At 49.0% G+C, this 24,883-nt stretch overlaps 1 protein-coding gene across 4 annotated transcripts in view; it reads right to left on the bottom strand.

Moving 5' to 3' along the window:
• EHMT1 (euchromatic histone lysine methyltransferase 1) overlaps window positions 1-24,883 on the bottom strand; it is a 144,040-nt gene that overhangs the window by 29,152 nt on the left and 90,005 nt on the right. For all 4 annotated transcript variants that reach the window (XM_055324093.1, XM_055324085.1, XM_055324076.1 and 1 more), the window contains exons 7-15: window positions 21,814-21,891; window positions 19,944-20,064; window positions 16,913-17,044; window positions 13,558-13,703; window positions 8,102-8,245; window positions 6,653-6,879; window positions 5,758-5,931; window positions 4,491-4,573; window positions 3,348-3,454 (exon numbers count right to left, since the gene is read on the bottom strand). In XM_055324093.1, the coding sequence (XP_055180068.1) occupies window positions 3,348-3,454; window positions 4,491-4,573; window positions 5,758-5,931; window positions 6,653-6,879; window positions 8,102-8,245; window positions 13,558-13,703; window positions 16,913-17,044; window positions 19,944-20,064; window positions 21,814-21,891 (1,212 nt within the window). The remainder of the gene's footprint in view (window positions 1-3,347; window positions 3,455-4,490; window positions 4,574-5,757; window positions 5,932-6,652; window positions 6,880-8,101; window positions 8,246-13,557; window positions 13,704-16,912; window positions 17,045-19,943; window positions 20,065-21,813; window positions 21,892-24,883) is intronic.

Here is a 24,883-nt window from a genome sequence, read left to right on the forward strand (position 1 = left end):
AAGAGCTGTTTTCAGTGAGACCTCAGAAAGAAAATGAAACAGGATGGAAAGATCTCAAAACTGCTCTTCACAGGTGATGCTGACTGTGAGGGAGCCTCCCCAGCCCTGACAGCACAGGAACACAGAAGGCTTCGAGCTTGCAACAGCAGTCGGCAGCTTCAGTGCTGCTCTGGGGCTGGAGAGAGGCCATAGAACCAGAGCCCACCCAGTGGACAGTGTGGGGTGAGAGATACCCCAGCAAAGCGGAACTGCCAAGAAACAATACCCTGGATTTGGGACAAACTAGAAAACCCACTCCACCTCTTTCCTGGGGAATCTCAGGAAAGCAGCTCAGGTCCTAGAAGGAGGAAAATACACAAAATCACAGGCTCCCAAGCTCAGGGAGTGAGCAGCCCGGGCCACCCAACATCAGGTCAGTGCAGAGGGTCTCAGAGAACAACACTAGAAAGAGTTTTCCACAGGAGATAACATTTTATTCTGCAGTTTAAGACACAGAGCTCCTGCAGCCTCAACTCTCCCTGACAGTGACTGACTTGGGGGTGGCAGGGGCAGGACTGGGACCAAAGCAGACACACTAGAATTCTTACTGTGTGACTCAATGAACATAAAGGCAAACACAGGTAAGTCTCATGATTTGAAAGTGCTTGTATGGTGGTCAAACCGGAGAGATGTAGAGATGGGCTCTCAGGTAAGAGCCTGGAGAGCCGCCCCTCCAGGAGGGTGGGCAGGACTGTGTCCTGACCCAGGGTGAGGTGGGAACCACTTAGGGACATTTATTTACAGAATACTTATACCTTAAGGACTCTCCTGTATGCATCTTACATATACACACTTGAATGTTAAAAAAAAAAAAAAAAAAGGCCAAAGAGAAAATAGGTCATTTCAAGAGTGACAAGCAAACTTCTCAAAAGAACGCACAGAAGTCAGAAGGCAGTGGAACCATGCCTTAAATGAAGTGAGAGAAAACAACCAGCAACCTAGAATTCCAAGTCCAGGGAAATGTCTCCCACGAAGCCCCCACACTGGTGTGTGAGCTGAGGAGAGGCCTGGCCAGCCCCCACCCCAACCCCACACAGCACACAGGACCATCAAGGGCAACCTTGCCCTGCCACCATTCCACACAGCACTGGGCCTCCGGGCCACCCTTGCAGAAGCACAAACCATATCCATGCCTTCTGCGGCAGCTCAGAACGGAGACAGGAGGGCATCCCACTGGAGTGCTGCCCCCCGCCCTCTCCTTTAGAGCACTAACCAGCACCCATGGTCACTGCCTTGATGGCCATGCCAGCTGCCCCTGACTTCTCTCCAGTGAGCTCCTCCTCCATTGGATCAGCTGCCCACCACCGTCACCGCCAAGAACCGACTGCTGCGTGACCACTCTGAGCAACCTTCTCAGCCACCCCAAGTCCTACTAGCCTTCTCTTAAACTGACGCCCAAGGCCTCTGGGGGGCTCCCTCCAAAATGGCTCAAGCTACCAAGGTAGTATGAGGCACTCCCACCCTCCCTCAACATCCGCAGCTCCCTCATCTTGTCCGTCTTAAGACACCTGCACATAGACCACTGAGTGACCTCTGGAGGTGAGAAAAAAAGAGTATGTAACCTCCACATGAGTAAAGAGAAAGGATGAAACAAAACAAATATCAACCCAAAAGAAGGCAACAAAGAGATTTTTAAAAATGTATGTGTTTGAAAAGACTAAGAATCAAAACAACGGTATGACATCAGAAATACGCTTAAATGCTAAAAATTACAGTAAATATATATCTAGACTAAAGGTTCCTATTAAAACACCAAGATGATGACACTGAGCTTTTTAAAAATCTAGCAACATGCTACTTAACAAGACACGTCCAAGCAGGGCTCTCTGGCATGAGATGGAGCCAGGAATCTACACCAATGGTGCATCTCCCCTAAGATACAAATGCAAACATCAATGGGGTCATGTCCTGCTCTGCCCACAGTCATCGCTTCCATCAGCACCGGTCAGAACATTGGTAAGAAAACACACTGGGAGAGCGGGGACGCGCCAGCAGAAGCCATGGGGTCAACACAGACACAGGCAGGCTGAGGGGGGGAGCAGCTCGGGTTCCCCACCATGGACACCCCTGGCTCCCACAGAGACACACGCAGGAGGCAGCCACATGCACCCCTCTCCAGACAGCAGTGTCTGTGGGGCACCCAATGGAGACAAGGCCAGCACCCCCCAACAGCATTTTAGTACTTTAGATATGAACAAGCAGGAATCATCAGGCATTTGAGGAAAGAAAACTTTAAAAATGATACCAAAATGAACAGAGCAGCATAAAACTCCAAAATTACCATAATATCTTCAAAGAAACAAGGGAAGAACAGAGGTACAAAAAAGGAACTTTGAGGGAGCAAGAAAGGACTGGGAATCTCAAGGTCTGAGCACAGATTCAACATCCCCAGAGGAGCTGCAGGGTGAGGTCGAGAACGCTGCCTGGGGAGGAACGGGAAAGAAAGAGCTGGAGCGCAGCAGGACGCAGAGACCAGAGAATGAGTCCGTACAGCTTAATGTGGGAGCAGGGGCTCCAGATGCTGGGCCCAGAAACACAGGCCCAGGTGGCACCCACAAACCCCAGAACGAGGCACATGAATGCTTAATCAACAGGACACACCCCAGACTCAAAAGACCGTTGCATCATGGTGAAGTTTCAGACCAACAGGTTCAAGGACATCTCCTGAAACATCCAGACATAAAGGATCCACCTGAAACTGTCTCCAGCAGACAGTGGACCCAACACAGGCCAGGGTCTGTGCAGGGGTGTCCCAGAGGAAGAGGGCATGGGAGCGCGCAGCAGGGCTCCCGGGTGCCACGGAGACAGGGCGCCATCTGTTCGGGGGGGCTAGGAGTGAACCAGCAGGAGGCCAAAGACAATAGAAGCACACGATCGCTGCTCTGGTATGTACCACAGCCAGCTGTGGGAATACTGATGTGCATGCCCAACCCCAGGGCCCCCACTGCCTCAGCAGCACAAGCCACCATCAATCGAGGAGGACTGGTGGAAGGAGGGGGTGCGTGCCAGGGCTGAGCCTTCCCACGCTCCCCAGTCAGTACCTGATGTTAAAAACCAATGTAAAATGGAAACAAAGACAGCAAATCAAAAGAGTGCAGTATAAGCAGCACATAATTGTCCGACACACTGGTAAACGCCCAAGAGAAGCCGCAGGCCTGACAGCCGGGATAGAGGAACAGAAACGGGTTTTCTCTGGGAGTCAGTATGCGCTGTTTGACTTTTAGCTCTCAGACTATAAATCTCATGTTATTTTACTCGACAAAGACGAGAGAGAGTGGGTGGAGGGCTCTGTGGAGAGTAGTGCAGACCTGAATCAGCATGTGGCAGATGTCCACGTGCCCAGCCTCCGCAGCGGCATGCAGCGGGGAGCGCTTATTCTGGTGCTCCATTTTGAAGTTGGGGTCAATTCCGTCAACTGCAAACAAATAGGTTTCACTGATTATCTTAGACGCAGCCTCTGGTTCCCACCACATCAGAGAGGTCATGAAGGCCTGAGTGGACAGACCACTGGGAACCAGCACCGCACGATACTGTCCTGTGTGTAGGTAAGAGGGAAACCAGGCTCCAAGCGCACTGATGAGACACAAAAGGAAGCATGCCAGCTTCACACAAAATTCACCAGGTGGCCCACTGCCAGGGGTCACCTCACAGTATAAACCCCTTCCCTCACCACCCTTAACGCAGGGGCTCCCAGATTTTCTCTGGGGTCCCTTCTGCATTTTCAAACACTCCTGCCCTCAGCCTTCCCCAGGCCAGGGACAGCTGCTGAGTACATGGGCAACAGGCCCACAGGGCAGCTGTGCACACACGTGGCTTGGTACACATGATCCCGGCAGGCCTGCTGCGAATAGTTGGCTGACCAGCCACAGAGCAGCCAGGCAACCAACCCCACCTTGCCTCAGCAATTAAAACTGCCATTTTGGTCAACACTGAATAACTTACATTTCTAGAACAAATCGTTCACTTTCTTTAGTTATCAAATAAAGGGATTTTTAATCACTCCTCTGAGCCCAGAGAAACAAAGCCTCGAGCTGTGAGCTTGGAATCGAAATACTGCCCCTTCCTTGGCCAGAACAGAACTGGGAAGGGTCTAAGAGCACCAGCAGGCATGTCAACCATAGCATGAGTGTAGCACATGTTGCTCCACCCACAGCTGGCCCCAGCTCACTCATCTTCTTTTTTCTGAGTCTACCTTTTCTCTTAATTTAATCATACACCTAATTCCTCTTTTAAAATGAGAAATTCATAAAAACATTTCTATTGCCACGAATAACAGAGTATGAACATGGTGCACAGGATGAACACCAGTGGACACAGATCAGAGAAATAAGAAATAGATAAAGAGGAAAAAAAATGAGACCCACCTCCTGAGAAAAGGTAACAAACGACTACCTGCTCCTTGGGCCTCAGCGACAGGCACCAACCCCCAGTGGGAGTGACGGGCCGCTTACCCAGCATGAGCAGCACCTTCTGCAGCTCCCCTTGCCTGGCGGAGAAGTACAGCTGCTTCGGATGGAAGCGAAGCTTCTTGGGTCTGGGGGGAAAGCACGGACAGTGGTGACCACCAGGTACCCCACCCTGGCTCCCAGCTCACTGGCCACCACATACACACGCACAGAAGCACTCTGTAGGATGGGAAGGCCTGGATGACATCTACCTGTGGATGCCTCAGGGTCAAGGGCACCAAAGTCATCAGGCTCAGGCATCTCACAGGAAAAAACAACAGAAACGAGCAACTATCTTCTTCACCCACAACAGGAGAATGGTTCCTGAGGTTTCTGCATACTGTGACAACAATGATCCATCTCTTTGCGGCATGGGGTCAAGGGAGGCCGAGGTGGTAGGGGCAGTGCTGTCACACCTGGCCCAGCCCGCCCCGTTCAGCAGGATGCGGTCTGGGCCTGGTAAGCGTGGCTGGTGGACACAACAGTCAGCATAACATCAGGGCCTCAGATGAGGCTAGAGACAGAGTGGATGCTACAGGCAACTCGGCCATGAGTCCCAACGCTGAGCTTCCCCTAAGTAAGAGTACCACAAAGACACCCCTGCTGGCAGACAGGCACACAGCCCCGAGGGAGGGTGTGGCCTGGCCTGAGGCCCTGTGAGCTAGGCTGGTGGGCTTCCCTGGGAGAAGGCACCTGCCTGGCTCACAGGTTACAGACCTAGGGCCATCCTATAGAGCAACACCACTGGGAGTTCCCACCTGAACCAACCCTTCATTTCACAGATGAGTAATCAGCCAAGCAGCATTTGCACTTATGTCCAGAGGTCAATGCCAGAGGTCAACAATATCCAGGGGAAATGTGTACAAAAGGCTCACCAGGACTGTCCTCACCTATAACTTCAAAGAAATCACCTTTTGCTCTTATGTAATAGACAATTTGTAATAATTTCCTGAAACGGTATAAAAATATATGAATTGTCCTGGATGAACAACATTAATCAAAAAGTTGAAGCATTCTACAGTGACCTCCTTGGGAACACCCCCTAACCCTGCAGGGGAGCCCAGTGACCCTCAGGAGTGCCACACAGGGTACAGACCCTTGGGAATGCACTGTGGTCATACTGGAAGCACTGGGGGAATTAAAGATGCACGGGCGCAAACAGCCCAGTGGCTGACACAGAGGGAGGAGAAACCTGAAGGAAGGAATGTCCAGGTGAGCAGATGTCAGCGGGTCAGGCCCTGAGCCACGTCTGAAAACACACACTGGTTCTTACTTTTCTGAGTCCAGAGCAATCAGAGCACTTTCCAAGGTCTCCTTCCCTGGTCCCTGCGAAAGGCCAGGGGCTGGCTTTCCCAACCCGGCCGGCCCTGTGGGGTCGAAGCCCTCGGCTGCCTGGGGAGCTGTACTCTGTGGCTTGCCATCTTCCAGCAGCGGGGGTCCAGCAGTACTTTAAGGGAAGGAAACAAAAAACCCACTCAATTTTAGCCACATGAAAAACTGCTCCTTGTGGAGACCAATGAAAACACAGAAAATGATTTCCTCCAACCCTTCCAGCTATGCTGCTCTTCTGAGCATGAAAACAGCTTCAGACTTGTTCTGTTCAGTCTGTGCATCAGAGTCCAGTTCAGGAGTAAATTCCCAGAGAAAAGTGACATTCAAAGTAAGGGCAGCTTTTCCAAGGATTACAGGACCTTGTTCAAGTTTGCTTTTGCAAATGAGGTTCCCAGCTGGAGCTATCAAACCCTCTGCTCTCCCCAGGGAAAGGAAATGCTCCTGGAAATCTGATTCAAAGTATGCAACATGTATAGATTAGCAGGGTTAACATAGAAAAACAAGAAGGAACTGGCCTTCTGTCAGTATTTAGTTTGATATAATTCAAGGCTCTTTTAAATGGCCTTCAATGAAGTTTTACTTTTCTCTATATCAGTGCCATATTTACTATGTTATATATTCCCAAAATGAACCCTTCCCTTAAAAGAGGAACATCTTTTTTCATTTTCATAGGGCTATCAAAATATAATGCAGTATGCATGCAGCTAAACCTAAGGTTTCACAGTAAACTCGTATGCAACAGATGCAGGGCTGTGCCTGCACACACACACACGCAGGGCTCAGCATTTAAAGACACATCTCCAGAGCAGCTGACTGAGGCTGCACCAGGCACATACCTGCCTGTGGTAGTGTCAGCCCTGCCTTCCACCAAGGAGTTTTTATCCTGCCCGGGGGCCAGCGTCACGGTGGAGGTTGTGTCCGCCTTTGCAATGGTCACCTCTTTGGCCTTAGAGATCTCCTCCCCACAGTGGGGACAGTAGCTGGCATTATTGACTCGAGAGGCACAGTCTTTGTGAAAGCGGTGAGAGATGCTGCTCTCAGGCTGACACTCCATAAAATTACCCTGAAAACAGGAAGACAAGAAATTATCATTTGAAATTAGGGCTAACATGTATGAAAGGAAACAAAGTGCCACTGAACCTATATGCGAGCGGCATGGGGCCAGAGGCCCTGAGGCCACCCAGCACTCCCAGTCCCTGGCTACGTAAGCAGAAGACCATATCCCACATCAATGGTGCGTCCACACATACCCCTGCTGCTTTTCTTTTATATCTCTTTTTTAATTTACTTATTTGAGAGAGAGAAAGCAAGAGCTTCCCACTGAGTGCAGAGCCTGATCAGGATCTGATCCCATGACCCTGAGATCATGACCTGAGCTAAAACCAAGAGTCAGACACTTAACTAACTGAGCCACCCAGATGACCCCCTGCCCCACTGCTGTTTTAAAGAGAGAGAGTAAAGTGTGGAGAAGCCACCTGACTGCCCGTTACCCCTGGGAGGCCAAGGCCTCACTCTCGGGCTGTTCTAACCCAAAGAGAGACCGCACAGAAGACCAGATCCCAAGAAGGACCCCCAGAGGACAAACCAGGAAAGAGAATCTCGGAAGAAAAGTGTCAGGACAAACAATGCTCTGCAGAGATGACCCAGCACCACTGAGGGGCACATCCAGCAAACCCCTGATGGCCTCAAAAAAGGGTTCTCACTGGGACGAAGGAGGTAAACCCCCAGCGGGATAAGAAGCAGTGAGAGCAGTATGCTCTCGCCAGGAGCTAGGGGTCACTGGACACAGAGAAACAAAAAGATGTGGAAGACAAGAAGGGCACACAGGGGTGAAATCCCAGGAGCAGATGCTGCAGAGAAGCTCCTAGCCTGTGGGGGGGATCAGCTGTGGGCCAAGTGAACTGCAAGGCTCCACATGTTCTTATGGGCACAGGTATATGTGAAATGAAGTAAGTGACAAAAAAGACCCTAAACCAAGAGATGAAGGCAAAGCAGAAGGCGAGGCAGGCCCGCCCAGGAGCAAGGCCACGGTGTGTTCAAACACATTGAGCAGGAGGAGGAAAGCTGAGGGCACCAGCTCACATGTCCCAGCTGTCCCCGGGAGACTGAAGGCTCACACGGAGCAAAAAAAGAGCGTGTTAAAGGAGGTGGCCTCCAGGTGAGCCCCTGGACAGAAGCTGCTGCAAGGTGTCTGCCACAACTGTCAGCCAGTGGAGGGAGGGAGGGAGGAAGCACTGGCATTAGTATGCTTAGCAGGGGACCTGCACGGTGGGCTGGGCACTTACCGCTGTACAGAAGTAGCCACAGCCAGGACAGCACTGGTGCTTCACCATCCGGCCCCGGTGGTCTTCACACAGCACTAGGAGTGGCGCCTTGCTGGATGGGCGCATGAGCTCGTGCTTGACCACGCTGTTGGTGCACCTGCCCAGCTGCAATCACACAAGACCAGGGTCAGTGACACAGACGTTGGGGAGGGGCCCAGCAGATGCAAGTCTGAGGGCTCCATGTAAGGTTGGGAATAGAGGGAAGCAGGACTCCATCCGCACGTCTGCCAGAACAGAACAGTTAGCCTGACAGGTGGTCATACACAGTGTCAGAGGAGCAAGTGGTTAACTTGGCAAATCAAGGAAAACATCCTGCACAAGTTGAGGTGTAGGCCAGAAATGAGGAAAAATGGACATACACCAGGCCATACAAAAAGGATGTCATGGGCCAGCAGTTGGACCTCACTGCGAATCCACAAACACACAAGTGGTCAGGGTGACCAGGGCAAAACATCAGAGGGCAACATGTAAGTGGCAAAGATAATGGGCTAAGTGTGGCCCAGGTGTACCCCCACAGCTGCTCACCCCTGAGGGGGACCCCCTGCCCTGCCCCAGTACTGCTCAGCCAGCTATGCCCCCTCATCCCCAAGTGATCCAGAGTTGGCCAACAGCAAGGCCCAGACCCACCTTCCCCAACCCACATCTGCTCCCGTGGTGCAAGCAAAGACAAAGCACAAAGACTAAAGCTACCAAGTGGTAATCAGCAGCAGTCTGACAAGCACAAGACAGGGCAGGAGGAGAAATGTGTAAGAAACCGTCACCAGCACCTCTAACCAAACAGACCCTGTGGCCATTCTCATGCTGGAATGGAGGCTATAAGGGAAGACACACTCGGGGAACATAAATGAGTTCTCGGAAATCAGAAGTAAGGTGGAAGAAAGGGAGATTTCCACAGAAATGCTGGAATAAAGATGGGGGATTTTCTGAAAGTGAAGCAAAAAGACAAAAATAGGGAAAATAGAGAAGAAAACTAGAGACACCACCTAGAGGACCTAAAATAAAGGTAACATGTAGACTCGTGTAAGAGTCTTCTGGTAACGGGATCCCAGGTCCTCCCTCCCACCTTTGTGTCACGCACTTTAATTTCATATGTGCTAAAAACCCACAGGGTATTGCTATTATTTTTGCTTTAAATGATTATCTTTCAGACTTATTAAACATAGAAGTAGTCTTTTTTTTTAAAGATTTTTTTTATTTATTCATGAGAGACACAGAGGGAAGGAGGGAGGGAGGGAGGGAGGGAGGGAGGGAGGGAGGGAGGGAGGGAGGGAGGGAGGGGGAGAGAGAGAGAGAGAGAGAGAGAGAGAGAGGCAGAGACACAGGCAGAGGGAGAAGCAGGCTCCATGTAGGGAGCCCGATGCGGGACTCGATCCCGGGTCTCCAGGATCACGCCCTGGGCCAAATGCAGGCACTAAACCGCTGAGCCATCCAGGGATCCCACATATAACTAGTCTTTGATTGACCTTCATTTAGACCCTATACAGGGAGAGAAGGGGAGGGTACATGAGCTGGAAGGATGTGCACGCCCCTGCTTATGTGGGAGGTGGGCAGCCTGGGACACCAGCATGCTCTCCACAGGGCCATAGTGAGCACTGCAAAGACTTCGCCAACGACAATAGAACGGCGAGGAGCAATCTCAACATAAACAGGAAACTGTGTCCAATACAAAGCTCTTGACTGAGATAAAGCATTTCCAGAATACAAAATCTAGATATCTATCTTGCCAGCAACCTTTTGTGAGAAGCTACTGAAGGTCATGCACCACCCATATGAGAAAGCTATGACCCAAACTTGATGTGCTGAAAATCTCTACGGAAACATGCAAACCCATGGTCCAGGACTGAATCTGTAACAGGTACAAAGAAAACGAAAAACGAGAAAATTATTAACTCAGGAAAATAAAAACTTATTTAGGAGAAGAAATGTAATCCAAGCATGCCAACTGGCTCAGCTGTGAGCATTCCCATAGTGTGTTATGAAAACCACAAATACATTTATAACAAAAATGAAGACAGAATGCAGACTGCAGGTGGGGCAATGAGGGAGGAGTGGGATTAACAGAGGAGCACCTCGGCTATGGTCAGAAACCAACAGGCAGAGTCTCTTTAGTAGACACTCAGGAAATGATAGCAGAAAGTGGGTTATGGAAGACAATAACAATACAAGGAAAAATTGAAAGAGGTCAAAGTGGCTGCCCCCAGGGAGGGAGACCGGGAGAGCCAGCGAGAAGAGCTGGAATTCTCAGACTGCCATGCAGTCGAGTTGACATCTGACAGCATTGCAGACATTTATAGTTGTCACAAGCAGGAGATAAGATGCTGCTAAACATCCAGCCAACAAACAGGATGGTCCCACACAGAGAATCATCTGGTCCAAAGCAGCAGAGGCACTGCAGCAGAGGGGTTCCACTCAGGGTCTGAGCACACGGCCAAGAGCCAGAACAGGCCACACAAGGAGACTGGGAGGCGCCGTAATGCCACACAAGCACACTGGGAATGTTAGAAAAGTCAAATAAAAATGGTAGAAAAAAATATGAAAACAGACAAATGCATGTGACTGGCTCTTGAGTACACTTGACAAGGAAAAATAAATTATTGAACTGAAAAAGGTTCAATGTAATTAACCCAAATCTAAAATAGAAATAGAAAAAAGAGCAGAGCATCCACCGGCTTAGACAATATCACGTAAGCTGACACATGTGTGACTGGAGTGTGAGACAAGGGAGCACAGCCAGGTCGAGAAGTAAGGACTGCCAGGTGAAAAGCCTCAAGGATAAGCCAGCACCAGATCAAAGTCCAAGAGGATCAGAGAGACCAGAGGAGAAGCATCGAAAGAGCAAAACAAAAGAAAGAGCAAAACCATGCCACTCAGGTCCAAAGACAAAGAGAAAACCTTGGAGGAGCCACAGAAAAACCCAAAATCACATACAGAGGAACAAAGCCAGGAAAGGCGGCCAGCATCCTCGTCCAAAACCATGAACATGACACAGCTGCGGACTCTACAGGTGCGGAGAAGTCCACACCTGTGAAAATACTGTCCCAGATGAAGGCAGAACAGAGACATTTCCGGGCCCACCGGAGTGAGAGAACTCACTGCCCGCACAGCCCCGCACTGGGAACGGCCACGAGGCAGGGTCCCAGGCTCTGACCGAAGAGAGGGGGAGTGGTCCCTGTGTAGGGTCTAAGTGAAGGTCAAAGACTACTTGTATGTTTAATCAGTCTGAAAAATAACTATTTAAAGCAAAAATAATAGCAATATCCTGTGGGTTTTAAGTACATATGAAATTAAGATGTGTGACACAAAGGTGGAAAGGAGGACCTGAGATCCCATTACCAGAAAATTCTTACAGGAGGCCAATGGGTGTGGCATCAAGTGCACGTCACCGTGACAAATTAAAGACAGTGCTGTTAACCCCGGGGCAGTCCTTGCAGACGTCCAATGATGATGCACGTAATGAAGCACATGGTCAGGTCACAGCCTAACAGTGGCAACCACAGCATGAGGTGGGGATGACCAGAGCATGCTGACTCAAGGACAGACACTGCTAGGTCACATGAGGAGTAAAGCCCAAATACATGCCGTCTAGAGAATCCACTTTCAACTTAAAGACAAAGACAGGGGCAGCCCGGGTGGCTCAGCAGTTTAGCGCCACCTTTGGCCTGGGGTGTGATCCTGGAGACCCGGGATCCAGTGCCACGTCGGGCTCCCTGCATGGAGCCTGCTTCTCCTTCTGCCTGTGTCTCTGCCTCTTTCTGTCTGTGTGTCTCTCATGAATAAATAAAATCTTAAAAAAAAAAAAAAAAAAGACAAAGACGGTGGAAAGGGAAAGGGTGGGCAACATGTGCCCTGCAGACATTCATCACAGGAAACCCCAGCTGGCTGTGTGAGCATCAGGCAGGTGAGGTCTCCGCAGGACTGCAGAAGGACAGCCCCGAAGAACATGTGTGCACACTAAGGGCCTCAACACACATGAGCCAAGCTGACGGTCAGGAAGAAGAAAACCCCAACTTCAGCTGACGAATCAATCCCACACGCCTCCCCTCCCTCAGCAACAGAACTGGTGGACAGAGTCAGAGAGCCTTGAAAGACCTGAACATCAGGTTCCCCACAGCAGTGGTGGTCATGCGACTGCATGTTTCACACACAAAAAGGTGAGTTTTACTGTGAAAAGTGTGCCTCAAAAAAAGCCACCTGACCAAGAAAACAGACAAGGGCGCTTGTTTTGGGAAGGGCTGCCTGCTAGCAGCTGAACATGAGATGAGCAGACCATCAAAACAAAAACAATCTTGGGAAAAACAGCAGCGGCCTAAGAATTTTCTGGAAGCCCACACGAAATAGCAACTAGATGGCAAAGCCACAATCACAAGACAACACTTACAACAGAATCAAGCTATCACGCTGTAAGACTCCAATGTCTGGAAGCACACCCCATTTAGCCACGAGGCACACACCACACAGATGCTGGAATACAAGAAGGAAGACAGAGGCGGTGTCTGGTGGACACAAGGACAGGGATACTGAAACATGAGAAGTCATCATACGAAAGCCCAGTAGGGAGCACTGGGGGAGGGCGGCCGCAACCTGGGGCCAGGGTGGTCCAGCCTCCAGGAAATCTCAAAACCCTGGGCTAACATCTCCTAAAGGCTTGCAGAGGGAGTGAACAGTCTGGCCTGTCTCTGCATTAAGCTGTAGATGTATGTGGAGGGCAGAGGAACAGTGGAAGAGTACCATGCATGTAGGACCCACAACCTCCAGATGATGAAGCCACATGGCCCAGGTTATTCCACAGAAAAATTGAAAAGAAAAGAAAAGGAGGGGGAATATGTGTAAATTAAAAGACAAAAGAACAACAGTGTCTACGGGCTCATATACGGACGCCGAGGACATTCAGAAACACAGGGACGTGAGCACTAGCGATGGCAGGATGGGGCCACTCGGGCCTGGGTCAGATTCTGAACCCTGGTGCAAGCTTATCAGAGTTTAATACCCTAGACAGACTCAGGAGGCCACACGGGTGTCTTGTATTGTTTTCTGGATCTATGTTTCATCTTACAACACACTGAATACAGTAGAGACCGTGAGTCCCTCAGATGCTAAAGGAAAGGAGAGAGGGAAGGAGGGAAGACATACAACCCAGCCCCTGGGACGGAAGTACACCAACTCCTCACTCTGAAAAAGAGAGAAGGGGAAAAAAAGAGAAAAAAAAAAAGGACCAAGTAGCTATTTATTCCATCTCTCCAGTATGAAGTATGCTTCTGGGGTGCCCAGTGGCCCTAGCCAATGAGGAAAACTGTTCTGTACTCAGGGATCTGGCCAGAAGCTACGGGAGAGACGGCAGGCCTGCAAGATGACAGTTCTGCCCTACCTATGGGGTCCCGCCTTAGTCCTGCTGCTGCAAGGAGGGTGAGCTTGCTTACTTCATGATCCACACTTTCCGTAGCCATGCACTGGTTGTTGGCCAGAGTGGTGATCTCTCGGCTTTTCGGGGTTTCCATCCGGCAGCTGCAGAGGGGCACCTCCTGAAGGCCATCTGTCTCCACCACGTCAGGACCATTGGCCAGCCCTAAAGTCACAGATACACATGAGTGTCATGCACAGCACAGCACAGCACAAACCCAGACAGGCTTCCACTACGCTCAGGGGCACAGAGTCCCCGCCTCCAGATGGACGTCCAGAAAGCGACCAATTACATAGTCTTTCTGGAAATCTCACGTCTAAGGAAATAAAACACCACCAGTTACTTTGCTGGTACAAGCAGCATTGCAGAGCAGGGGATGGCTCACAGAGTGCCCATGGCCAGCGGGGCTGGGAGGGGAACTTCTCCACTAGCACACACCAGCCAGGCTCACAAGAATTACTTGGTCATCCATGTTCTCAGGAGCCAGGACCCAGACCTAGTCTTCAGAGAGAGACTACACCTTCATCAGCTACTCCTAAATCTTGTGGTTTTCACACAAAAAGCATTCGATACATGTTAAGACCTTGTTTCCCTTACTTGGTTTTAGAACTGCAGCCAAAGAAACACAAACATTAGATTCCATTTGGGTTTACTTATTACCCAGACTGTTTGCTAGAGAGGAGAGAAAAGTTGAGGGACGCTAGGCTAACAATGACAATAGCAACAAGGGTGGTACATCTTGTCTCCTTCTCATCCCCAATTTACGGTGAAGATGCCCCAATTTACGGAGAAGGAGGGCCTGCAGCCCACATCTGAGCATAGCCAGAGCTGGCCTCGAGGGGCAGAAGTGCAGGCTAGCTGCCAGAGATATCCCTAATCCAACCTGGCAACAGGGTCTGGCTGCTTCCAAAGGAACACATTTCATGTTCTCCTCTGTGAGACAGCCAAAGTAGAAACAACAGGGGACTGACATCTTCAATGCTCGCCATTAGCTCTTAGTTAAGAGTAACAGATTCTTGGGGAGCCTGGGTGGCTCAGTAGGTTGAGCATCCAACTCTTGATCTCAGCGAGGCCTTGATCTCAGGGTCATGAGTTCAAGCCCAGTGTGGAACCTACTTAAAAAAATTTTTTTAAAAGGAAAAGAAAAGAAAAAAGGAAGAGAGAGAGAGAGAGAATAATGGACTCTTGTCGCCACCCGTACGAGTGGGCCCACAAGGGGTCAGAGAACATCCCCTCACTGCCCACTGCTACCCTGGTGTATAATCTGAGGCTGGTCCTTGCCAGGAGACTCTGAACACAGGATCCTCCATGACTGGCAGCAGGAGCCCACATACCATATCTGCCCTGTGAAAACACTGAACCTCTGGGTCACCTATACCCCAAGAGTGACGGCCTTCCTTCATGAGGAAACAGGGAAATTGTGAGTGAGAACTAACATCAGAATCACCACAAGTTTAAAACTGGGAGAGCCCTGGTAAAGACTCTGCTTAGCAAGTGGATCTTACAACAAAGACGACACAGGCTGCGTAAGGGGCCAGCCAGTAAGGCCAAGAAGGCTGAGGGTAGGACTGAGGACCAGGCCTTGGGATTTAGCTTCCCGCACACATGGACAATGTGGCAGCAGCTCAGACGCCTCCCGAAAGTGAGGTGTGCCCGTGTCTCCAGGAGGGGCGCCACAGGAATGGCTCAAAAGCACCCTACCCGAGTGCCCACTGCCCCTGAGCTCTGGTCACCCCCAAAATCCCCATGTCAATCACTCCTGCTGAGACCAAAATGTCACTCAACTTCAACACGGCAGACCTAGCAGCAAAGGCACCAAAGAGGAGGATGTGCAAGCGATGAAGTCTGATTGTGCCCAAACATTCTTGAGGCTCAAGCCTGGACCCTCTGGACCTATGACCCAGAACCATCCGCTGCCCTCTGCACCCTTCACCAGGGTACATCCCCCCAGGCCTCTAGTGAGCCTGAGGTGCTCCGTCCCTCCTCTCTAGCCTTGGGCGTCTCCCTTTGAGTGTCCAAACCGCAGATACTTGAAGGCACAGGGGCAAATGTAACTTGTTTTTTCCATGTGCTGATTCTCTAAACCAAAAGTATGACTGGACCAATCCCTGACTGATCAATCCGTGGTTACCAAAGAAAGATAAAGTTTAGGAACTCAACTTACAAAATGTCACTTTTTCCTACTTCTCCAACTCGGCTCCCACCAGTATGGCGCTTACTTTCACCAGAAAGAGAATATAAGCACATAAACACACAAATCTCCCAGTGCTCAGCTAACTGGGGCAAGTCCAGCATCACAGCACTCGTGAGCAACAGGAATTTCCACTGTCCTCCCCACTGCCTCCTCACCTCCAACACTGGGGCACAGTAGAAGGGCATCTGATTAAGCCAAGTACTATTCCCAGCTAACATCCAAATCTGTACTGTCCTGAAACAAACCCGAAAGCAGGTTTAGAAAAATTGCACCTCATGTGGAAAGAAAGCATGAGAGGCCTGTGCCAACAACTTCACACGAGGGAGGCATTCTCCATTTGATGCAAGAAGAAAAATGGGTTTCTCTGATGGACAAGCTATACTTGGTGTCTTCGGCTAAAAGGTATGATTTCCCACATTATAGAGGTGATCAAGATTTCTCTAGTGTTCAAAACAGTAAAAGCTAGTTATTTGTCCTCTGAAGACTGACAGGTTAAACCCGTCTAGCAGCACACAAACCACAACTGCAAGGTCCATGTGGAATGTAAATAACTCTGGGATTTTACATTTTCCCCATATTACATTTTAAACAAATTTTCCAAAATAGTCAGTGATTAGTTACTTTTCATTGATGAAGGGTTTTTAAATGGTTCAAGAAGAGCAAGCAGTGGCAGGGAGGCAACCCCGCAGAACTCGGACCAGCTGATTATCCCCAGGCCCAGACCTCAGGGAGCTGTGGGTTTGCCCACACCTTCAAGGCCCAAACCAGCACTAGGTGTGCCCTTTGTTCCAGTACAGAACCCGAGACACCAACCACGATCAGAATCAGAGATGATGACCAAGCCACACTACTAGAAATTACACCACTTGTGTATTTCCTGAAACACAGCCAGGGCAGGACACCTTGCCATCGGGAACTCTACCTAAAAATGTGTGTGGCCGATGGAGAGAGTGTGGTAGGCCATGACCACCAACCACCTGGTCCTGTGGGAAATGTGTCACTGCAGAGCTGTGGGTGACTGGGCAAAGGAGCCGGGTACATCCACTCAGGCCACCTTTCAGGGATGCAGTTCATCAAACGTTCCATTATTACCCACCAGGGGGCATCACGGCAATACCAGGCCACCCCCAGCAAACAAAGAGCAAGATGGTGCCCCGCCTGGTCACAGCTGCCTTTTCACCTTCCACTTGTGAGGGCAGCGTCCCCTTGACACGGAGATCCAGGGAGTCGAGAGAAACCTCCATGTACCCCGTGCTGTCTCCTGGTGCTGCCTGCTCTGTGCTTCCTGAAGATGACGTGTATGCTTCAGAACCTGCGTTCAAAAGAGCCCCATGAAACACCGCACCAGCCCTGCCTCTCCAGCAGAGACCACAGGGATGCTAATTAACCCATTCAAAACTATACACACCACCCTTGCCCAGGACACTATGGCCTCACTCCTTTTCTTTCCTGGGCTTGTCTTGCTAATCCCATTTCCACAGATTGTTCATGGGAGGAAGGGAGGCTGTATCAAGAAAGACAAGGAATGGATGTGTGGAAACATGTTTCTCTGTAACTATACCAGATAATCAAGGAAACAAACACATGGTACATAAACATCCTTAAACACTACTTTAAAAATAAAACAAAAATTCTGATCTCAGGTTTGAAAGGCCAGCTGAGGCAAAGTAGCAGAGAAGCTACCCCACGTGTGCAGTGTTGCTGGGAAATCTGCCCAACCCCACATCTGAGTTCAGGCTTCGTGGGAAACGTCCCCCTCTCAGCCATGGTGCTGTATGAAGGGCATCACAACCAGAGGTGCAACGGACCTGAATATAACGGAGGGGCCTATGAGATGGGCGCTGCCCAGACTGTGGCCTCCTGTGCCCTTGAGGCCTGCCCACAGTCCCTGGAGAACACACATGGGCACCTGCACAGTGACTTCACTGAGGAAGCCTGTGAATAGTACATGTTCACCCAGGATAATACCCAACACCAGCAAAGGGCAGGTGCTCATTTTCCACAGCTAAGCTTCCACACACCCATCATTGATGTTACATCAGTGATCACACAGAAGTGAGCCATAACATGGAGCAGTGGGGCACTGAGGCCCCCTGCTGCACCGGCGCTCACCGACAAACAACAGGAAGCCAAGGGCAGTACGAGCTCCTCATCACCCATGTGAGGAACACGAGTAGTATGCAACTTTAAACAGTCTACAGAAAGAAAGAAAAATCGAGCCTCTATGTGAATAACCATGCGGGCATGCGTCTCTCACACGATATCCAAGTCTTGAGTCTACCAACACTTTTGTCAGCCAGCATAAAAGCCACATCGGCCAGTCATCCACAGTGAAGAGAAAAGGAAATGTGTGAGTGAAAGCGATGGAGCTCACAGGAGGCTCAAGGGCGCCACACACAGCTCTCCTCTGGGCTTCAGGGGATGGCTCTGCCTCCCTGACATCCACTTAACAAACCTCCTTGGCATCAGGGGCTAGAGAGGAGCAGCTAATGTAACTGGAAATCAGAACAAGCTCCCTGGTGCTGCACTGCTGGCGTAAAGATAAACGAGCAAATGCAACCATCCACACATCCACTGTCAACCAAGGTTCAAAGGGCCACACAGAGTAAGAAGTCAAATTAAGCAGAGGGACAGGAACAACTGGGTGCCTACACACAAAAGGAGCCTGGCCCTGCACAGCCCATGCACATGCACTGACTCAAATGGGTCAGAGACACACACACAAGACCTAACACTGTACAACTTCAAGAAGAAAACACAGGATAAGATCTTTGTGACCTGATTTAGTCAAAGGTTTCTGGGATCATGAAAAGCATGAATTTTAAAAGAAAATCATCCATAAACTAGATTCACAAAATTTTTGAAACTTTTACTAAGCACATACATATGTAAAATGTGTATATAACTAAAGACTTGTATCCAAAATATTGGAAGAACTCTTCCAACTCAGGGAGAAGGCATATGATCTGATTTTGATATGAGCAGGAAAGAGAAACCTTTACAGAAGAAGGCATGCAAGGCCACTGTGTGCACTCAACAAGAGTGCACTCAACTACTCAACAAGAAAAGTGAGGGCACAGTGAGGCCTATGGCATCCCAGCAGCACTGGGACCAAAGAGACTAACCTAAGTGTGGCAAGGACCCAGAGGAGTGGAGCTCTCCTGCTGCTGTGGGAATGTAAAAGAGGGCAATACTCAGGTTTTCTACTGAAAACTCCTTGGCAGTTCCCTGAAAAGTCAGACAGACAGCATCCAGCTCAGCCATTCCACCCCTAGGTACTTACCAAGGATAAAGGAAAGTATCTGATCGGTAAGACTGTATACAAATGCTCCTGGCAGTTCTATCTGTAAGAAGCAAAAACTGGAGAGAACCCAAATGTCCACAGCAGGTGAAGGATAAGCCACGGACAGCTATCCACCAGTGCTTCCTGGCCAGCCATCCACTACTACCACAAACGCAGATGATGTTAACTGTTATGACAAAGAAGCCAGACAGGGGAAGGGTACCTACCCAGTCACCACTCAAATAAGGTTCTGACGAAGCACCAACTGCTCAGCAGACAATGTGGAGCAGAAGGGTCTAGGGAGGGGAGGGCTGGCTGGGGAGAGGGAAAGGTCATCAAGCGGCGGCAGGGGCATTCACAACAGTAACCCTGGTCTCATGGTCACACGTGTGTGAGAACTCACCACCCAACACCTGAATTACGTGCACTGCCTCACGTGCCAAATCTTCTGCAACAAAGCCGTCAGAAGCGACCCCTTGCCTACTAGGCCTGCTCACCTTCTGGATTTCAGGGTTGTTTCTTTCCCTGAATTCCCTTTAACAAAATTACTTCCAGAACAAGGGCATCAGACCAAAGGGCTAAAAGCCACTGTGTGGACCTGGGCACTGCCCACACCTGACACCAAAGATAGCCAACCATAACCATGCAGTGTTCAGAAGCCACAGATTCCTAATCACACAGGGAAGGAGATGAATAACCCCCATTAGCTCAACACTCAACAATGAAGCCAGTATTGAGAGGTTTACCAGAAGGAAGCCACGTGAAGATCACCTCAGTGTCTCTAATGAAGCTCACACATTCTTTTCCCTCAAACTGTGGAGCCCACTTTTTCATATGAAATCCTACACAGAACCCTCACCCTACCCCAGGATGGCCTCCCGTGGGCCCATTTCCCATCCAGATGGTCCTTGAATGTAGACACATTTACCCAGTACACCGCTTTGCTTCTTTTTATTTCTCCGCCTCCGTTTTCTAGCCGGCTTGATCCAGGGGCTGTCAGGCTTTCCTTTCCTCTTGAGAAACTTCTTCTTGATACTGGATTCAGAACTCTGAGAGCCAGAGGGGCAGGAATAAAAAAAGTAAAGCATGGGAGCTCCTGAAAACAAAAGGTACTTCAAGTTTCGTTTTCTTGCAAAATAAAATACCTGCTATATCTTGATTCTTCAACTAGAAGATTAATTTCACTTTCAGATATTTTTCTGGTCCCATTCTTAAAAATACTCATGTTTTCCCCTAAATCACTCTAAGTTGTTATTTTACAGGAAAAAAAGAAAAAGAAAAGAAAAAAGAAAAGCCGAGAACATTTAAATGGAATTTATAAATCTTACTCGAATTTGGCACAAAAAAGAATGAGAACGTTCTACTCAGGAACTAAATAAACAAGCTCAGTGAGAGAATCCACTTTTAATTATATGCATCCATTCATTCTGCTCATGAGAAAAGGAACAATCAATGCCTCAATTTGCTTCAGAATCTATGTCCACATTAATTATCTACATGGAGAACAAGGAAAGAAGTTATAATTAATTTACAATATTTTAAGATTTTTATGACCGTCTATTTCTAAAAGATGCAGAATCAGCATTTAACAGCCATGAATTACAGACACACAGCTACCACTTGTAACTAGTCTAGAATGAGGACCTCACAGCTCTGCTCACTAGGGACATACAGGGAAGCTGAAAAGAACGTGCTCGTGAGACAGGAGACCCACAGGTGGGTGTGGGCGCCTGGTCGGACAGCAGTGGCCAGCACACACACGGCTCCACCACCGCCCTGCAAGCAGCCTGACGCGCCCTGCTCTCTGCTCCCTCTGCCTTGTCCTTGCCCCCCTTCCTGCAAAATTTCAGATCCAACATCCACAAGCACTGTCTTCAACCTCACTGTTGCTTCAACCTGCCATTCCAGAGTGATGGCAGCTTGTCACCAAACCCAGCTGTCCCCTCTGAGTCCTTATCTCATCTACCCACTCAACACGATTGACGCCAGGGGCCAGCTGCTCCCTCTTGGGAGCATTTCTCAGTTCCCTGACCCCCCCCCCCCCGCCCCGGTATCACATCAACTGCTTCTTCCCTGCTTAATGCTCACATGTTGGGGACTTCCGGGCCCCATTTGGAGCTGGTGCTCCTCCCCACTTGCAAGCCCCTGCACCCCCATCCCTGCAGACCCCATATCCCTGCCCTCTGACCCCTTACCTCCACCTGACACCCAGCCCAAAGAAGGTCTGCTGACTGTAGGTCAGACCTCAAACCCTTCTTTTTCTGTCCCACTGGTCACTTTTCTATTTTTTTATTTTTATTTAATTTTTTTTTATTTATGATAGTCACATAGAATGAGAGAGAGAGGGGCAGAGACACAGGCAGAGGGAGAAGCAGGCTCCATGTACCGGGAGCCCGACGTGGGATTCGATCCCGGGTCTCCAGGATCGTGCCCTGGGCCAAAGGCAGGCGCCAAACCGCTGCGCCACCCAGGGATCCCCCACTGGTCACTTTTCTATCCACACAGAATCAGGGCCACTGTCCTTGCTGCCGCTCCCACCCATTCCACGAGCATTCACACCAGGGCCCTGACCTCCCGCTGGGGCAGTCTCCTAGTTCTACCCACACACAGAGCACCTGAGCCGAGGCCTTTTCCTTCAGTTCTCTACTCAGATATCTTTCTCAGGCTCCCTCCCACCACAGCCCTGGATGCCACGTGTACATGCGCAGTGATGGCGGAGTGAAGGGCTGCACAGACTGCACAGCCGCCTGCTGTACTTGGCCACCAAACACGGAATCAGAGTGTAGGGCAGGGGTTACCAGATCAGACTCATCTCCATCCTCGTCCTCTTCCCCGGTGCCGGCAGACTCCTGCTCCTCTTCAGACTCACCATCCGTCTGGCCAGCCACACAACAAGCCAAAAAGAAAACACAACTGATGAGACCCTTCAGTGGAGGTGACTCAATAAAAACATACATTACTGGGCACACTGGCAGTCAGCGGGGCAGATGCACATGCTAAGGTGGGGGGGTGCACAGGTGCCACATCCATGGAGTGACTGTTGCCTGCTGAGTCCTGCCTGCTCCCCGCCCAAGGACGCCATCCCAAGTGGGCTGCTCCTTCGCTGTATTTCTGTACTGGAAAGCAGCCCCCTGGGCAGGTAAGAGACCATCAACTGTATGCTGAACATTAGCGCACTTGATGCATTTCACGTGTAGCAAAATTCCATTAAAAAGTAACAAAACACACAATAAAAAGATTTCCAGAGGCCAAAAACTAATATAAAATGCAAAACCTTCCTCCATCCCCCCAAGAGCCCAACGCAGCCCCCAGGGCCATAGCAAGCGTTGCTCACATTCCTTCCAGCCAACATTTGGCACGAACGGGCCTGAACACAGAAGCATGAGTTTGCCTCCTGGCTGGCAAAGCCCCAAATACGATTTTGTGAATGAAACTTTCTTCTAATTAAAAACGTTTTGGAATTCTCTCCACATCAAAGCAGTGTAGGTACCTCATTGTTTTCTGCTGTATTTATCTTTTCTATCCACGCAGGTAATACATGAATGCATTTTCAGCGCAAAAACTAAAATATACGGCTGTCCACTCAGCCCTTCCCCACCCACCCCCAAGGAAGGGGTGAGCTCCCCGCTCCCTCAGCAAGGCATGCCCTTATCACAGGTTCACACTGAGGCTGAGCTCTACGCAAACTAAGACCCTCGCAGACAAGCCAACAGACACATGCCCCTCTCTACAAATGTGGAGTTCCAACACAGCTGCCATTGGCAACGCCAACAAAGGCATCCCCAGCCCTCCAGAGGGGTGGCAAGTATGTAAGGAACTGAGCGACTTCTATCATGTCACATACTTTCCTCTTTCTTCCACTTTGTCTCATGTGAGCAAATCCCTCAGCCCATACTGCTCCTGAGTCCTTGCTTTATTAACTAGTAGAAGCGACACATGTATACAAGAGCAATCCTTTGTCTAGTAAATAAATTATAAATAATTTTCCCTACAAAACAAAGCTACGCTTTTGGTATTTCTTATACAAAAATTTTGAGACTTTATCTAGACAAGTCAAACCTCTCCATCTTTCTCTTCCTAGCTTCTGGATCTATATCTTGCACTAAAAGTTCTTCCTTATTTGAAATTACAAAAAAAAGTTTCCAACACTGTCTTCTACAGTTCGGTATTTCATGTTGATACTTTAAATCTTCTGTTATTTATTTTTTTAAATAACAGTTTCACTGATATATAATTCACCTACTTTAAAATTCATGCTTTTTATTAAAGGGTACAATTCAGGGATGCTTGGGTGGCTCAGCCAGTTAATTAAGTGTGCAACTCTTGATTTTGGCTCAGGTCATGATCTCAGGGGTGTGGGATTGAGCCCTGCGACAGGCTTTGTGCTCAGCATGCAGTCCACTTGAGATTCTCTCTCTCTCTCTCCCCCCAACCCCTTCTGTCTGTCCCCCCAGCTCGCACACCTACTCTCTAATAAAATCTTTAAAAAAAAAAAAAGTGTGCAATTCAGTGTTTTAGTACGTTCACAGTAGCGCAACCATCACTGCTATGTGATTCCAGACAAAATTTACATTTGCTATGTGACATGATGCCAGAGTGCCCCTCTATTTTTCTCACAAAAGCTCAAACATCCCAATAACATAGAAAAGTTCATGATCCCTTGACCACAAACTAAAAAACCCCATTTTTACAGTAAATCGTATGTTCGCATACAAATAGGTTTGTTATGGATTTCTTGTTCCACTCAATGTTTTCCCATTCCTGTACAAAACCCTATTTATTCACTCTCTAGCAGCTGTACCGCAGTTTTCTCTCCTTGTGTTTGCTGCACACAATCCCCACATCAGCTATTCTACAGAAAGTCCGGTTAGGGCTTTGATGAGAACTATGCTGGACTTACAAGCAACATTGGGAGGATGAAACAAAGATCTTCCCATTCACAAGTAAATGGTCTTCCCTCAAGCGTGCAAGGAGGTCTTCCCTCAGGCAAACAATGGCTTTTTTTTTCCTCAGGTAATAGGTCTTAACATGAATCTGAGTCCTTTCAAACCTCTTTCAGCAAAGTTTCAGTTTTTCTCTTCTAAATAACTGATATTTCTTATTAAATTTACTGCTAAGTGGTGCCCAGGAGGCTCAGTGGTTGAGCATCTGCCCTTCAGCACAGGTCATGATCCCGGAATCTTGGGATCAAGTCCTAAGTGAGGCTCCTTGCTCAGCAGGAAGCCTGCTTCTTCCTCTCCCCCACCCACCTGTGCACGTTATTTCAAATAAATAAATAAAATACTTTTTAAAAAGTTAATTTGTTACGTATCCTGGTGATGTTAAAACTTAGAGCTAAATTTTAGGTGGGATACTGTGATTTTTCTTTTAGAGTCCTTTTCTTATAAAGATCCATATGGAAATACCTGCTTCAAGACAATCCATGTGTGGATAAGCAGGACTCCCAAGTGTTGGTAATTGGCCACTATTATCTATATATTTGCAATAGCTTGATATTCTCTTTAGAAAGGTTTAAAAAATAGCCCTAGGTATTATTACTATCATTAATGCCACTGTCAATACATGTTTGTTTCTTTAAACATTTCATTTATTCATTTGACAAAGAGGAAGAGAGAGAGCAAAACAGAGCACAGGACGGGGAGGGAGAAGCAGCAGGCTCCCTGCTGAGCAGGGAGCCCAAGATAGGGCCGGATTCCAGGACTTCAGGATCAAGACCTGAGCCAGAGGCAGACGCTTCACTGACTGAGCCACCCAGACGCCCGTGTCATTACATTTTCTAACAAGCTATTACAGCTACACAAGAAAACGAATGGTTTTATGTCTTGATCACATGTAATTTGGGCCCACTAGCTATAATAGTTCCTCAAC

This window comes from Nyctereutes procyonoides, unplaced genomic scaffold (assembly GCF_905146905.1).
Source record: "Nyctereutes procyonoides isolate TBG_1078 unplaced genomic scaffold, NYPRO_anot_genome, whole genome shotgun sequence".
NCBI classification, from domain to species: Eukaryota; Metazoa; Chordata; class Mammalia; order Carnivora; family Canidae; genus Nyctereutes; species Nyctereutes procyonoides.